This window comes from Urocampus carinirostris, chromosome 13, assembly GCF_059441175.1.
Source record: "Urocampus carinirostris isolate Australia breed hairy pipefish chromosome 13, RoL_Ucar_1.0, whole genome shotgun sequence".
Classification (NCBI taxonomy): Eukaryota; Metazoa; Chordata; class Actinopteri; order Syngnathiformes; family Syngnathidae; genus Urocampus; species Urocampus carinirostris.
In genome coordinates this window covers 17,310,929-17,328,757 of record NC_142361.1, presented here as the reverse complement: position 1 = coordinate 17,328,757, position 17,829 = coordinate 17,310,929, and the positions used below count along the sequence as shown (strand labels likewise).

At 42.4% G+C, this 17,829-nt stretch overlaps 1 protein-coding gene across 1 annotated transcript in view; it reads right to left on the bottom strand.

Moving 5' to 3' along the window:
• Positions 1-3,688: 3,688 nt before the first annotated feature.
• Positions 3,689-17,829, bottom strand: part of LOC148353905 (uncharacterized) — a 97,023-nt gene continuing 82,882 nt past the window's right edge. The window contains exons 3-5 of the mRNA XM_088351448.1: positions 17,628-17,770; positions 15,901-16,019; positions 3,689-10,827 (exon numbers count right to left, since the gene is read on the bottom strand). Of these exons, the coding sequence (XP_088207574.1) occupies positions 6,842-10,827; positions 15,901-16,019; positions 17,628-17,770 (4,248 nt within the window). The 3' untranslated portion in view covers positions 3,689-6,841. The remainder of the gene's footprint in view (positions 10,828-15,900; positions 16,020-17,627; positions 17,771-17,829) is intronic.

Sequence of the window (17,829 nt, the reverse complement as noted above, 5' to 3'; positions counted from 1 at the left end):
AATCATGTGGCGCGCTGGAATGTGCTACCTGATTGGTTAATGCTCCCTTTTTAAACGCGTTACGCGGAGAACTCTTTGTCGGAGGATTACTTTTTACCCCGTTTGACTCGCCTGATTTTCCTGTGTATTTTTGACTTGTTTACCTGATTCTGGCTGCCTCCGATTCGACCTGCCTTCGTCCCACGCTACGATCTTCTCTTCAGTCCTGGTAAACTCGACCTGCCTTCGTCCCACGCTACGATTGATCACGTCTCCCGCTAACCCTTACGCTTCCCCAAATAAAGAACTGTACGAACGCTCTGGGGTCTCCTGCTCTGTTCTGGTCCTCCCTGACAATAAGCCCCAATTACAAACTTCAATTTGGAACCTAAACTTGGCTTTAAAATGGTAGTTTAATCCTATTTTGAAACAGAATTGGACAGAATTGGAAACCATAATCTGACTTGTAAACAGTACTCAAGCAAGAACCCCAATTCCAAAACCTTTTTACAAACTTAAACCCTACCTTAAAATCTGAAGGGGAAACTGAAACGAGCAAAAGGAACTAACATCTCTTTTTCTCTCCGTAGACTTCTTACCGCCACTGAAGTAGCGGTCCAGAATCACGGACAAATGTCAGCTTTTCTTGCGGCCTGCATCCCAAAATAAACTAACAAATGATACATTTTGAGTCCACGCTGTGAGGCGTATTTCAAGCGTTCTCGCTTGAATGTCACATCGTTGCTTTCTTGCACCTTTTAAAGGTCAGCCCTGAAAAACGGCTGCTGAGCATTGATTCGTACACGCGCACGCAAGCACAGACCGTACGTCAAAATGAGCCTCCCATAGGAAAGCAAGTAAAAGTCACAAGACATTTTTATTAAGAATCTCGTTCAAGAAGTTTGAGTAGACTGTCAGGCAAATCAAACGCAGGCCATTTCTTGGTTGTCCATCTGAAGTATTCTTTTCTTTGAATTTTTAGTCGGATTAAACGGAATACGTGATTCCTCCTGTGGCGCGCCGTGAGGTTTGTGTTTGATGAGGCACAGTCAGATTTAGAAATAAACAAACTTACATCGTATTCAACATTCAATTGTTTTACCTTAATTTATCATACCTGTCAACCTGTACGTTTTTGCCGTACAAAGTACGTTTATTATGCATTTTAAGACGTGTACGACGTACGAGAAAATCTGTATGGAAAAACGAAAATTTGTCAAATATGAGTACCACCCGGTATACACCGGCTATCACGAAACGGCAAATCAAGCAAGTCAAACGAGTTCGACGCGGTACCCTCTACCTTGGTATCGTTTTTTCGTTGCAAACGAAGCAAGCGGTTTAATGCTACTGTGCGCATGCGTCTGCTGCCTGGGGATTTCCCATCATGCATCATTCTGTGGTAGTTGTGTAGAGAAAGGAAGTCCGTCTCTCTTCAGAGAAACGGCTTTTTCGGCTCAACTCATTAAAGAGTTGAGAAAAAAAGAAAGTATAAAAGGAGAAAATGAAAAATGACAGGTTTGTGGTTATCCCTTTAATCAGTATGTTAACAACAATAATTTAATGAAGAAAATGAATTAATAATTTGAATAAGAAAATTGTACTTATTATATTTGCCTGCATTTTTTCCTTCTATAGTGAACGTCAAAGCCACTTAATGTTTGATTTTTTTTTTAATAAACCTCATTTATGTCGAGCAACTCAGGATCTCACAACAAAATGTTAATTAACAGTATATATGATAAATCGAAACACATGTACAATATAACACGTTAAACTACATAAATGAACATGTCCGAAAAAAAAATATGGTGTAAGATTATTTTGTATTTTGTAAGGGAAAATACGACAGTTTGTAAGGGCATGGAGCCGTGGAATTGACAGGTATGGATTATCCTGACCCTTTATAATTACATTTTAGACAGCAGGTGTCGTCTGGTCATTTAATTTCCCATTGCTAACTTTGATTTTGTTTTTGTTTCTGGTTTCTTGTTAGGAAATTTTGTCAGAAGTTGAGTGTCCACTTGTTTGGTTGTTTTTTTGTTCCAAGCATCTCCATTTCCAGTTTTGTCTTTGTTCCTGGGTGGGACCAAGTCAGGTTTTGTTTTGTTTGGATATTTTGTTGTTTTGTGAACCCTTAATTAATTGTCGCTTTGTACCTCATTTTCTTATTAAATTCTATGCCTCTTTTTGAGCACCCCTGCCTCAGTGTCTGATTCCCCCATACTAGTCCACTCCCACAAAAACAGAGTTAGGGAGGAATGTTGCGGTTAGCGCGGAAAGCTAGCAAAAGTGTAGTTTCAGGTTGTTTTTCTGTAATATGTCTCGGTCGGTTGCCATTCTTTATTTACTGTATTACTAGAAGTGACGCTCTGGTTATTTTGTACTTTCTGGCCGTAACTTGCTAATCCATTACCTGTTTTAAAATTCATCGATTGATTGTCTTAAACCTGAGCAGTGGCTGAAATGTGTGCCAAATAAGAACCCTTGGTCTCACTATTGCCCTCTACCATTAGACAAGAGAATTGTGTCCCCTACCCTGCATCTGCAGCAGTGTAATACATTACAAACTGCTCTTTTGGGTTAGGGTTAGGGTTAGGGTTAGGTCACTTCTAATAAAGTATTAATAGATTGGACTCTTTCATAATTAAAGATTTTTTTTTAATGAATAAGAAAAAGTACTGGAGGGCTTGACTTGCTGTTAGCTTTAATGTTTTGGACTGAGGTGTGTGCCCTATTTTTGGTCTCGTTATTGCCCTCTTCCAAGAGGCAAGACAATTGCGTGCCTCACTCTGCATCTACAAATGCGCATCACAGAAATACGTCACATACAGATTGGTTTGATAATATTCCTTAAATGACAAAGACTTTGAACACTGAATAAATAGAACCTTTTAAAGATATTTTGATGTTATATTTTCCTTATTTAACAGGTTAGACATTGCCTCACTTGTCTGTCCTGACTGCATGTCACTAGATTCTTCAGTTAGTAATCTACTTGTCATGATTAATTTTCGCTAACTGCTGCGGGTTCTGATTTGCTCCCTGTCAGTATTTGAACCCAGTCCTGTCTGTCCCCTTTTGTCAGTCCGTCTGCAAACCTCAGTTTATACTAGGCAAGCCTTTTTTTTGACCCTGACTCCCACCTGTCCCGTTTTTGCTCCCGTCTGTCTCCGGCAATGATCTGTTTTGCTCCTGACCACGTCTGCTCCCCCGTCCCGGCTTACGACCCTTTTTGTCCCCGACAACGTCTACTCACCCGTTCTGGCTTACGACTCGTTTCCGACCCCGGCCACGCCATGCTCTCCCAGTCCCAGCTAGGACCCGTTTCTGACCCCGACCATGTTTTGGCTCTCCTGTCCTGGCTATTGACCTGTTCTTCCGTCCCCGACACCGCCATCCCCCGCTACAGGAGATCCACTTCTGTATTCGGATCACAATCTGATCGCGAGAGCGACCTGCCTTCCACGTCCAGCGAGCATCGGATCGCGGGCGCTGCCCTTCCTCTTTCTTTAAAAAAAATTGTGAGAAAACAATACGCGATTGGGTCTACCCTGTGTGCTGGTCGTGACACTACTAACTTATACATATGTAGCATTTTGGAAACATGTAGCGCAAAGAAAACAGACCTGACGATGTTTTTTTTCTCAAGAAAACAATTCTCTCCTGATTTTTTATTCCGGTTCAAAGAAATCAAGACACTCAGTAATCGAGTTTATAGATTTATTCTGCATTTTCCATGTCCATGTATTTCTTCTAAGACAAGCATTTACTCTGTTCCAGATGTATCTTTTTATTTCTTTTTTTTAAATGGGTCACAGAGAGAGAACAAAACAAGTCGTTTGAATCTAAGCCTAACTAATTTGCAGCATCAGCACAAAAATATAAAAAGTCTGCCTCATTCAACTGAGGCTCTGGTCTACAAAAATACATCCAAGTCGACTTGTAGCTTCTAGTTGATATATTACAGTTATCTATGACGTCACACTTGTGCTCAACACACGTCAGAAAGTCTCTCAGAGAAACAGGAAGGTGTCAGTAGTTTGTCAATGAAATGAGCAAAGGGCTAGATCGAGATTGGAATATGTGTCACAACTTCTTGTTTTCAACAGTTCCATTTGACTTTTAGTTTTATGTGGAGGAAAGTGACAGAGTGGGTCATCAGTTCACCACAAACCAATGTCTGTCATAAGAAACTCATCAAAATCCTGTTTAGTCCATTTCAATTTCAATTTTAAATTGTAATTTACTCTCATTATAAAATTATAATTTTTGCTGTTATTTGTATATTTATTGAATTTCACTATCAACAATTAGTGCTATACACAGCGTAAACACAAACAAAGGCAAAGTGAACCTTCATTTTTTTTTACCTTGATGAAATGAAGAGAACAATTAGATTTTGCTGCTCTGTTTCTAATCCACAATTATCATCACAATTACATTTCATGTTACAATTTCAAGAGAGAAAAAGCAAATACTTCCTGTAAAATTTCTTGTAAAATGTGTTGCAGGATTGGCAAAATAACAAGAATAATAAGTAAATTAGTAAAATATTTAATCCATCCATCCATCCGTCCATTACCTGCACCGCTTATCCTCAGTAGGGTCGCGGGAGTACTGGGGCCCATCCCAGGTATCTTTGGGCAGTGGGCAGTCTCAGGGTTAAAATATTTTCAATTTGCTAAATGATCAGCCATTCTAGATTGGATTACTATTCTTTTTCAATAGTTTATTTTAGTAATTATTCAATAGAAAATGGGAATTAACATTTGTATTATTTTTCTTAACTATTATCCTTCCGGGCAGCACAACGGCGCTGTGGTTAGCGCGTGTGCGGCACAGTTCTGAGGTCATGAGATCGAACCTTCCTGTGTGGAGTTTGCATGTTCTCCCCGTGCTTGCGTGGGTTTCCTCCGGGCACTCCCTTTTTCTCCCACATTCCAACAGCATGCATGTCAGGTTAATTGGCCCGTCCAAATTGTCCCTAGGTGTGAATGAGCGAGTGAGTTGTCTGTCTCCGTGTGCCTTGCGACTGGCTAGCAACCAGTTCAGGGTGTCCCCCGCCCACTGCCCGGAGATAGCCGGGATGGGCTCCAGCACCCCCGCGACCCTATTGAGAATAAGCGGTGCAGATAATGGATGGATGGATGGATTACAAATGCATCATTTTCTGCACTCACAATATTTTGCAGTGCAACTATTTAGAAGTGCTAGACCCGAGGGGTGAGCAAATTACAGCCTGCGGGCCACATGCGGCTTACTTAATCTGGCCAGCCAAATGAAAAGTAAAGATGTAAAGATATAATCACTAGCCGAAAATAGTCGAATCGAATGTGATTTGAGTGGAGCCAAGTGAAGCCGAGATGCACTCAGCAGAACTAGCTTTAGCTCCACTTCTATCCAGACCATCAATGAGTGAAGGGGTATGTCATTTTTTAAGTTATTTCTTTCCTAGCTTGTAATTTTGCGTTCCTTTTGAACATGGGTCCCAAGAACGACAGCGATAAAGGGAAAGATAAGAGGAAAACAGTGAGGCAAACTATTGGACTGAAAAAGGAAATAATCACTAGTATGACAATTGTTTCGAGTGTCCGATCTCGCACTGCAATATGGCATCGCAACGTCGCCAATTTCGACTTTTATAAAACATAAAGAAGCGATGAAGAAAGCTGCTCCGGCAATGGGAGTGACAGTGGTTACCAGGCAAAAGCCTCAGATAATCGGGGAAATGGAAAAGTTGCTTCTAATCATTATCAAAGACAAGGAGATGGCAGGGAATGGCATTAGTGAAGCTTTTATTTGTGAAAAAGCGCTTTCTTAATATTTTAGGTATTTTTTTATGCGTGGAACGGATTTAAATACTTACCATTATTTCCTATGGGAAAAAGAAAATCGGTACTCAACCAAGTCGGTACTTAACCAACAACTAGTTGAGGACCGAGGTACCACAGTGTTATTGATGAAAAATCGATTTTTTTTTTTAAATTCAGATGGTAAATATTTATTGGTGTCACTCTAGTCCCCGTAATCCCTTTTTTATCACCCTATTTAAAACATATATAATAATAATAAAAGCATTAAAGTCTATTCCGTTCAAGACTAACAAAAAAGCTGGTTACATTATCTGTACTTGCTTTTTTTAATCATGTAATTGATTTAGTTATAAATACACCTATCAAATTTTAGGAATAAAAAAAAAACTTTCTGAGCTAAAACCATTACATTTTTTCATTCATGTTATCAAATTTAGTGCTCAAAACCAGGGACTTGTTATATTATTTTTAATTTAATTCTTTACTCCATGCCCATGTATCCTTTGCTTAGACAAGCGTTTACTTTTCTCTAATTTGGTAAAATGCTCTACTTATACATTAAAAGGTATATATATAAAATATACATGTAGACGTTTGCATGTTTATCTATTGCCGCTACTCTAAAAAAACTTATAATTCATAACTCATAATTTTTGACATTTTTGCAATAATCATTGCAAAAAAACGCCAAAAATTGGATACATATTTTCGAATTAGCAGTGACGATATGAGAAAAATTGGACACGGCTGCATCTTTTTTTCCTCATGCATTGCTGAAGGATTTGAGACTGTATTGGTAGATACAAAAAAATCAAATCAATCATTTTTTTAATCCTGGCCCAGATCCTCTTTGATTTTGTTAAGTCAATGAAATCCGCGAAGCAAAATGGATGCCCACCCCTAGTCTAGGTTTTTATCAGGGGAAAATGAAAACGCCCCGTTTTTTAACCATTTGAGAGACGTGACTGAGTAAATGAGCACAGTCCATGACTTGTGAGTTTATTATGATTATTTTCAAAGTTACCTGTTGTTTTTCAAAATGTAGGCTAGAACAACACTTGCAAGGGTAAGGCCGTTGGGTGAGGGGGTGCCAGGAGGGCAGCATGGTGCTGACTTAGCATGGGGTGAAACTCGGCCGTCGCCAGAGGAAACGGCGCCTCTAAGAGATGGATAGTTGGGGAGGCCAAGAAAGAAGGCGGCGGCGGTGGCGGATTGAGCGCCAGGGGATGAGGAGCAAAGGCTGGCAAAAGGCGAGTGTAGGAGGGAAGCGGCAGGGGCGGGGGCACCATTGAAAGATGGTGCTGGATGACGGTGTGACGGAAGGAAAAGGAGGAAGGCGACGGCAGGAGTAGGGGAGCCCCAAGACTGGCACACCCCCGGGGCAGGCCACGGGGGAAACGTTGTCTCTTTTTTGGGGGGGTATATTCTGCAACCTCGTCCCCCTCAGGCATCCCGTTCGCACACTTGTCCTTTGCAAAGTCGACTGATTGGACTTCTCCAAGACAAATACGGTACTGAAAAGATGCAGCGCTAGAGGGGCTGAACTGGCCAATTGCTTGGTTTCCTCCCTGACTCATTTTGTTTGTCCTGTCAGGTGAAAGATGGGCCAGTTTCTCTTTCTCGCTTCCTTGGTTTGTTTCTGCTGAGTACAAAGTTTTGCTCGAGCCAAATCTGTCTAGTTTGTCAAGGGTCGTTACTGCCAACGCCAGATTAAATCCTCTTCCGTTTGCTTCCTGACGTGCTTTGTTTGTCTTGTAAGGTGAGGGATGGACCAGGTTTTGTCTATCGCTTCTTGTGCTCGTTTCTGCTGAGTCCGGAGTTCTTCTCAAACCCAATTTGTTCGTTTTAGCATGGGAGAAACAGATCATATTAGCCACTTTGTTGGTGTCTTGGTGTCCACGTTTGATGACATCATCAAGAGTGGTGTTTACTTGTTTGCCACTGGTAGCATCCCAAGCCATTGCTCCACCGGATGAGAGGCAGGCAGGCTCTTCATTTGTGTTTCCTTTACTTATGACTGCCAGGTCCAAATCACAAACATTTCCGTTTGATCCCGGACACACTTTGTTTGTCTTGTGAGGTGAAGGATGGACCATGTTTTCTTTCTCGAGTCTTCTGCTCGTTTCTTCTGAGTCCAAAGTTATTTTCAAACCCACGTTGTTTGCTTTATCAGGGGGGAAACAGCTCAGAATAGCATCCTCGTCTCTCTGTTCACTTTTGATTACATTATCAGAAGGAATGTTTACTTGTTTGCAGTCGTTGTTAGCATCCCTAACCATTCGCACGTCAGGTGAGAGGCGGCTTGGCTCTTCATTCCTGTTTCCTATACTTGTTACAGAGTCCAAAGTAGAAACTCTTGTGTTTGATCTCTGAAAGATTTTGTCTGTCTTGTCAGGTGAGAGGTGGGTCAACTTTTCGCTCTGGCTTCCTCCGCTCGTTTCTGCTGAATCCAAAGTTCTGCTCAGTCCGACTTTGGCTGTCTTGTCAGGGGAGAAACGGCTCAGATTAGCCTCTTTAGTGGTGTCTTGATGTCCATGTTTGATGACATGTTCAGGAGTGCTGTTTACTTGTTTGCCGTTGTTGTTAGCATCCCAAACCATTGCTCTGTCAGGCGAGAGGCGGCGAGGCTCTACATTTGTGGTCCCTTTATTCGAAACTGCAGAGTCAAAAGTAATAACTTTTCTGTTTTCATTAAGTTCTTCTTTGTGTTTCTTCTCAGCACTGCTTAACGGACCGTCAGTCCACTTCCTCTTGATGCTTCCATTGGCATTTTGCGCATGGCAGGTGAGTGCCATATTGTTTAAATGTTTGTTGAGGTGGGCAGGGTTGCTCCCTGCCTTGCAAGATGGTGCGAGATAGCTTTGGCGCCCGCACGCCGAGTCTCGGCAGGGGGGCGAGATGGCGTTAATCTGCGGCATCCACACGCTTCCCTCCTGAGCTTTTTTCCGGCTCGAGTTTCGGTCAGCCTCATCGTCTCTGTTGGGCCCCTCGCGGGTGGCGGCGGCAATTGCAGGACAGCGTGGTGTCTGTGGCGCGGGACTAATCGCCCCGTTACATGCCGCTTCCCCACAGAGAGGCTTTGTGAGCGCGAGACCCCGCCCGGAGGATGATTGAGGCCCGGCACCCGCGCTCACCTGCTCGGAGCGATTACAGCGATTTGCGGGAAGATGACATAATTGCGCCTCGCTCTCTGCTCTGCGTCCCTGCTCATTTTTTTCCCCCCTCAGAGTTTTACCTGTGCTCGAGCGCATCACTGATTGCCTTAATAGCTGCTTTTGCAACCTTTCTTCTGTTTCTGCGTCCTCTTGTTCTAGCTTCAAATTGGTTATGACGCCCCACCCTCTTTGCCGTTTGCTCTTGATCCTCTCGCCTCTTTTCCTTCTCCCCCTCTTCCTCATTCCTCCCCTCCTTTTCCTCTTCCTCCTTCTCCTCCACCCTGCATGGACAGATTTGAAGGCGCCGACTTGTTTGCCACCTTTGGCTGGGCCCGCCACTTGCGGGGGATTTCCCGCCTGTCGGCCTTGATTCTCTTCCCGGCTTTCATCTGACTTCACCTCGCCATCTCCCCCGCCGTTTTTCCGCTTCTGTCGGCAGCCGGAGTGTTTGATCACTGACGGCTTTATCTTTGGGCCGTCTTCCCCGCGGCCTCCCGCGTTTGCTCGGAAGTCGTACAGCAGCGGGTTGATGGCATAGGAGAGTGAGGGCGAGGTACTGGTGTACCAGATCATCTCCGAGGGCCACAGAAGCACCCGGCTGCCATCGCGACTGAGGACAGGACAAAACGGTTCTCGGGACTGGGCTGCAGGAGGTGCAGGTGACTTTTTCTGACCCAATTCTTTGGTTTGGTTCTCCAGTCTTTCTTTTAGAAGTTCAACGGGAGTGTCAAAACCTTGGCCCTGTGAAGGTGGCAGTGTATGGCACAAACCTCCCTCATGAGTCCCACTTTGACATGTTATCAGGGTTCCGAACCCACTACCGGCAGAATCTGGTTTGGTTCCAGCCATATCTTTACTTTGATATTGCTCCTTTGTACTGCATGCATCTAGGTCTTCAGGTCCAGTACCACAACCAACAATTACCTTTCCATCTTGCTCTTGAGAGTCACATCTTACAACAAGTTGGTCCTCTGTCTCAGTTTCAGTCCATTTTTCACCTCGACCTTTAATAGTCCCAAGTTCACGAGTCACTGCGCCATTGGTTGCATCCTTGCTTCCGGTAATCGCTGTTTCACTGATTAGGGTTGCAAAGACTCCAGTTCTGCTTCCACCACGAGCTTGCCTGGCTTCAGTTCTAGACATAGTCTGCCCACAATCATCATTGCCTTGGCCAGCAGTTGCACTTCCAATTCTGTCATTATCTTTCAGCTTATTAATGCTCTGTGCTATTGTTCGACCACCTACATTTATTTGGACTCCCGTCTCATTTAAGTGAGATCCAGAGAACCTAGCTCCAATAACATCTTCAGATGAACACCCACTCTTAAGCCCGCCTCCAAGCCTATTTCCACCTCCATCTTGGCCTACTGCAGCTTCAAGCCTACATCCGCCACAGACTTGGGCTCCTGTCCTACATCCCACATTTACTTCAGCCTTAGTCCCATGTTGGTGGTTACACAATGCAAAGGAGGCTTTTATGTTGTTGCCAATCTCTCGGTTTAAGTTGGGGATACCCTTTGTCCTTTCTCTGTCTTGTGAGTTTCGCCCGGCCTGGATGAAGACAGCGGCTGACCGGTGCAAGAGAACGCAGCTCCTCTTTGGCAGAGAGAAACAAACTGGGCGTCCCCTGCCGGCGCCCGCACTCTTGTTTTCACTCTTGGCCGGGATGTTGTTGGCTGTAATGGTATCGCTTAAGATAGTGGAGGCCCGTGGGAGCTTGTTAAAGGAGCTTTGGCTGGCGTCACAGCCGTTCTTGCCGGTGATGTCACCAGACGTTAGAGAGTTTGTATTGTTCGGTTGGTACGGCCATCGAGTGTCGCTCAGGAGCCGGCTCTCCAGCGCCGCGTCCAGAGGGAAGAGCAGCGAGCTTTGAGGATCTAAGAAGGAAGAAAGAGAACACGGAGGATTACAAGTCGGCTTACATTTACATGTCAAAAGCGGCGCAGGGAGTCAAAGAAAAAAGATGAGGGGGAGATGATTGCAGGCATTCAGCAATGAGGCTGTCGGGCCTTCCTTTTTTGATGCTCATCACACATCACAATGCCACATGCGAGCGTGGGACGCTCTTGAATGTGAGATTATTTAAACGTGTCTTTTATTTTCATAAAAGTCCAAAATGCGTCTAGGGAGAAGCGTTTAGCTGCGTCGTTGGACAGATGCCAGACGCTTGTTGGCTGGCTGCAGGATTTACACGCTTGCTGAAGATTGAAAGATGAGCGCCGCTTCCCCATAAAGGGCCTGCGCCTCCTACACCTCCTGTCCTAAAGCACTCCTTCAACTGTATATCCCTCCTTCACAGTATACACTGATGTTTAAACCTCCTCTTTTTCCTCTGGTTTTACCTTAAATACCACCTCCTCCCCAACCTTTTTCATGCTTCCAAATCTCTTTACCTGTCCCGTCCTAAGACTCATCATCAACATCCTCTTAACTTAATAAACTTTATAATCTATGTTCTCCTCCTTCCACCTGAAACCAAAGATTTAGAAGATTGTGATTGCCAGCCGCCACCTGAATCTCATCTGTTTGCTTCTCTTCCTAAATCTTTTATCCATCGAAAACTCCTCCTAAGCCTCAAAACATATCCTTCCAAAAATCCTCCTAAACTTTCTACTCCAGAGTCTCTGCTCATAACCAAACGTCATTTTCAGCGTCACGATCCTCGAAAACGTCTATCTGCTTCACACCCTCAATGCAGCATTTTAAAAAAACTACCCAATCTATGGAAAGGGCAAAACCTTGGTGATCATTTTTAAATATTCAAGCAGTGATGTTCAGGTTCAGTATCAGTTTATTAGTATCCACATTCCTACAAAGAGATTCTCATGGGTCCATTTGAAATATAAGCAAATAAATAAGTACAATGTATAACGGGAGAAAATAAAACTTTAGAAATTGGAAATTAAGAGCTTTTCAGAATTGCAAACATCATTTCAGGGGAGGCAAGTGATGCTGTGCCTCACTTGTCACTTGTCACGTGAGTTTGCAATTCAAAATATAATAAAAAGTTAAATTTAGTCAACGTTATATTTTTTTTATTTAACTTCACACTTTATAGTTAATATAGTATACATACAATATAATTAATACAATTAGCATGTAACTTATCACTGCGCTGAGTGTGTGTAGTTTGGCACACAATTCTCTTGCCTCATGACACAGGGTAATAGTGAGATCAAGGATTCTGATTTCACCTACACCTCTGCCTCAAACCATGGAATTTAAGATCAGAAAACCACCAGCAAGTATAGACATGTAGTCATTTTGTTCTTGTTGCATAGACTTTTTCATGATAGACGATTACCTATTGATTGATGCTTTCATTTAAAAAAAGCAATATGTGATGTATTACTGTGTTGAGCATCTGCAAATGTAGAGTAAGGCAGGCAATTTTCTTGCCACTTGGCAGAGAGGGACAGTGAGACCAAGGATTCTGATTTGGTGCACCTCTCAGCCCCAACCAATACAATTAGTGATAGTATTAGCAAGCTAACAGCAAGCAAAGCCTTTCAGTATCTTTTTTCCATCATTGGATTGGCTTTTTTTTTTGTCATGAAGGATTACCTACCTATTGATGCTTATATTCAGCAGAGCATAGACTTTATGATAAGTGATAATTTTATTTTATTTTAATATTGCACAAATGCAAAGAATATTTCATATGATGCCAGTTCTTTATTTTGACAATGATTGCGCTCTGTTGTTTGTTGTTTTCACTATTACATCATGTTGCTGATCTTTGATATTCTCACCCCAACGGGCTGTTTTTTGTAACCTTAATGATTTAATAAAAAGAGGGGTCTCAGGTGAGGACTTAAGAACAGGGATGGAATTTTCTCATCTGAAACCTTCTCTCCGGCTTCTCTATTGATGTTTTCTCTCCTTATTTTGAGTGTTTACTAAAGTGTTGACTTAACAATAAGTTAAGGTGGGAAAATAAAACGTTTTTTCTATGCTACCGTTTTTATATTACTTTCTTGAGCTGCTTATAAATAAGATTTGGTTTTATTCATTTGTAAATCTGACTGTGCCTCACATCATTTGATTGAGATGTTAGTCATTGGTCCATCTAAATGCCGTGACTTATTCTCAAAAACTGCTGTGAACATCGACAAATGTCACATTACACAGAGTGACTCAGTTAAAAATTTAGGTGTCATATTTGACCCTGATCTATCCTTTGAAACGCATGTAAAGAAAATTACTAGAACCGCTTTCTTCCATCTTCGTAACATTGCTAAAATTCGTTCTATACTGTCTCAGTCGGATGCGGAAATTATAATTCATGCGTTTGTTACCTCCCGTCTCGATTACTGTAATGCACTACTCTCTGGTCTCCCTAAGTCTAGAATCAAGTCTCTTCAGCTGGTACAAAATGCCGCAGCAAGGCTTTTAACTAGGACAAAAAAGTCCGATCACATCACACCGATTTTGGCTAACCTGCATTGGCTCCCAGTTAGCCTTAGATGTGATTTCAAGGTTCTTTTAGTATTATACAAAATCATACATGGACTTGCTCCCTCTTATCTTTCAGATCTGATTTCCCCCTATGTCCCGGTCCGAAGCTACGTTCTGAGAGTGCCGGTCTTCTGGTGATCCCAAGAGCAAAGAAGTGTTCTGCTGGTTCGAGAGCGTTCTCCATCCGGGCACTGGTGTTGTGGAATGCTCTTCCCCCTGAGATCCGATCTGCAACCTCAGTGGAAATGTTTAAATCTAAGCTTAAAACTCACTTCTACTCTATAGCATATGAATAACCTACTCTTTTCGTCGGCTCCAGAGCAGAGGAATGTATGATAATATTCTGAAAAATAGTCTGTGTAACATAGTGTAATGATCTGTGAAGCCCTTTGAGACTCTTCGTGATTTAGGGCTATACAAATAAAAATGACTTGACTTGAAATGACTTAGATGTTATTCACGTGTTTTCAGAACATTTGTTTTTCTTGAAAACATCCACGGGCTGAGGTTGCACTTCATTTATTAGTTTAAACCAAATTGATCTATAGAAAATCCTCCCAAAGTTAAAAAAAAAACAAAAAAAACAAAAAAAACTTACATCTTACAAAGTGGCCACTTGATTAAGTGCACAGTTTGAATATCGTTCTCAAGGGAACTGGAAGTTCCATCAGCAAGAGTGCGACAAGAAGTTTGTTCCGGATTGATTGGTGGCCCATTCCTTGTTTTGTTCTCGAATAGGAAAAGAATTAAGGCTGCCGGCAGCGAATCCTCTTTCTATGACAAATTCTCAACATGAGCATAGAACATCCTCACTCGGTTCCACATGAGATGCAGAGGCTAAATTGTTTCGGCAGTTTTGTGCCACACATCTGCGTCTTCTACCTGCTTCGGATGGCTTGCAGATTCGGCTCTGTCCCTGAGTAGGAGTTTGTCAATCTAGCAGCTGGAACGTGCCCAAAATGAGCTTGCGTGGGCTCGCCGCTTGTGTGCTGGCTTCCTCCCACCTTTTTTTAACATGCATTTTAGATTCAGTAAGGACTCCAAATTTGCAGGATCAAATTCTCCTTAGGTGCAAATGTAATTGCAAAGAGATGTTTGTTTTTATGAGAAGTAATCAACTTTTTGCAGAGCTCAAAACATTTTTTTTAAAAGTAAAGGAAATTAATCTTGACAAGAAGTCAAAAATAATTAAAGGGACAAGGTGTATTATTTTGACCATTGGATGTCACTGTATTTTGTGGTACAACCGAAAAAAAACACTTGGAATAATACAAACTATGGAGAGTCCTTATGACCAAACTGCACCGCTTTTCTTCTAACTTTTTTGCCCAAGCTTTTGCGAGGTTGTTGTTTTTTTTGGGTATCTGCAGCAGCAAGATAGTGGACAACTATTATCATGGAATAATTCAGGAAAAACTATATAAAATTACTTATTTTGTTTGATGAAATTGTTTCAGACTGTGTTTCAAAATTATAAAATATACCTGGTGAACATGTTGCACATATTTTAGATTTTTTAGCTATTATCTTATTTTACAAATAAAAAGTTAGAAAGGTAGATGATTTTTGCTTATTTTAATGAAGCTTGGTGGAATTAGCATCTTCTTTTACTTGTGGCTGCCATCTCCTGGCTCACAGTCTGTGCAGCGGTCATTCATGATGCACATGCAAGTACTTGCATTTCTCAGACATACTCGAATAAACTCTTCTTTTTTCTCCTTTGTTTGGGCTTAGGTTGGCAGGTTGCTTCTTACTATCACTATCTTCATGCTATACCACCAAATAGAACCAAACAAAAAAACTCGCAGGGACGAGCCTGACATCACCCTCCAGCACCCCCCAAACTCGCTAGGACGAGCCTGACATCACTCTCCAGCACTCCCCCCACCCCATTCCTCCTACCTAATGTGTTCCGTCCAAACAGATTTTCTAAAATTAAAATAAAAGCACATAGCTGAGGTGGACGCCTCAAACGATGCACCCCACCTTTAAGTATTATTTTTCAATTAAAAAAATAATACTAATATAAAGGTTGTTTAAAAGAGGTTAAAAATATAGTTGTATCCAGAAAAACAGAAAAAAATACTGACCAAAATAAATAACCTGTATTACAAATTCACTAAAAATGACACGAAAAATGTTATAGTGTCTATTTAGGGAACATGATTATCTTTTTTTTTTTTTATAAAAACAGACTAATGTGACACTACGGACCTTTTCTACTGATTTTTGGATGAAAGAGTGTGTCGTATCAAAAAGGGTTAAGAAACACTGCTCTATGAAAGGTTTTGGTTTTTATTTTAAAACATATTTTAGACTTGGGAGAATAAATTCAACTTGGAAAACTTAGAGTTAGCGTGGTTGGAGATAGGAACCAAAGGAAATTGATGATTTTGACTCCATGAGTACTTGTGCTGATGTGTGATTGTGTGTATCATCTGACACAATGGCAAAATCTATTGAGTGGAGTTGAGTGCTTGAGGAGCTCTTACCTCTCTGCAGGTCGCTGTGATCGTTTCTGCTGGCGTGGCCGTCGGTCCATTTCTCCACCGCGCTCGACGGCTCAACCGCCACAGTAGTGGAGCGGAACATGGGCCCGGATCCCGGAGCGCTAACAGAAAAAGAAGAACGTGGGGGAGGTTGGATGGTGGAAAGCAAAAGCCGAGAATCAATTTGGTCACACTTAGCTCTTCTCTCGCATTCTCACAGGCTATCCTGCAACATGACTTTCTAACGGCTTTGCCTATTTTAGTAGCCGGTGACTGTCAACAAATCACCAGTTTTTTGCACTCTTTGAGCTTTTGGTGAAGATGTGCTGCTTGTAATGAGCAGCTCCTTCTCAGCACATGAAGTGTTAAACGGCATTATTCCGCAATGCTCCTTTGAAATTCTTGCCTTCATGCATAGATTGAAAGAGTTTGATGTGGCCCTGAGGGACGACTTTCTAGCATAGGCCGGAGTTCTCCCGGCGTAGGCGTGCCGCGAGTGGCTCAGAGTGGGGGTTTGTTCGCAATCGTTGGAAAAAAGGGGTGCCTTTGATGGGTCAATTTCGCAACTTTAAAATGTATTTGAAACCAGGGGTCTCAAACTTAATTTACCTGACGGCCACAAAAGCTGGGTTCTAGCTGAGGTTGGGCCAAATCGGGGTTTCCACAAGAAAATCTCTAGTAAAAACACTGTTCTCAAATATCTCAGTGAAGTGAGATCCACAAATTAAGATCAAAAATTTAAAAACATTAGCAATGAACGTGAAACTAAACCAATGAATCAGTACCAAATTAGTCTTTTAATAAACTTTCATTATAAGGCCGGTGCCTCAAACTATCAGCAAGGGTGCTGCAATTGGCCCCTGAGCTGCAAGTTTGATATCTCTGCTGTGAGTACTTTGTAAACCAGCTGATCATAGCACAGCATTGAAAAAGAAGGTTGCTAAATGTTTGTGTCGAAACAAAAACAACTATCCATCCATCCATTATCTGCGTCGCTTGCCCTCAGCAGGGGTGCTGGAGCCAATCCCAGCTATCTTCGTGCAGTGGGCAGGGGACACTGAACTGGTTCCCAGCCAATCGCAGGGCACATAGAGACAGACAAGTCATTCGCCCATTCACACCTACAGACAATTTGAACTGGCCAATTAACCTAATAAATTAGAATATCATTGCTGTCATGTTTTTTTACAAACGTTTTTACATATTCATACATCATGTATGATTAATCAGATATTTACTTACTTTAATTTTTAGGATGAATTAATACTTCTCCATTTGCAGTTTTAATGTTTTAGTGTCTGCGTGTGAGCGGCACGGCGGCTAACTTGTTAGCGCTTCCACGGCACAGTTCAGAGGTCATGGGTTCAAATTCAGCTACCAGCCTTCCTGTGCAAAGTTTGCATATTCTCCCCGTGCCTGTGTGGTTTTCCTCCGGGCACTCCAGTGTCCTCCCACATTCCAAAAAATATTCATTTTGGGTTATTTGGCCCGGTCTTAATTGTCCATAGGTGTGTATGAGCCCTGTGACTGGCTGGCAAACAGTTTGGGGGGGCCCCTACCCACTGCCCGAAGTCAGCTGGGATGGGCTCTGGAACCCCCGTGACCCTACTGAGGATACGCGGTGCAGATAATTGATGGATGTTTGCGTGTGTAAGTTGTAAATAGTAAAGAAAAAAAGCCGTACGTGTGTAGGGTGGTTTTGGATTATTTTTCGTGTTCATCTGTCTTACCAGTGCTCTTGTGCTTTCTCCTCATGATGATGATGGAGCCTCTTCCTCAGCAAACGCTCCTCCCTGCGTTCCTCCCTTCGCCGCCTCTGCTTCCTGCAGGCCAACGCCCGGTAGAACTCACGATGCTTCAGCTCTTTCAGGCGCTGAAAGGAGAGTCGAGGTTATTGTCGATGCCAAAACATTCGACATCATAATCAGCATT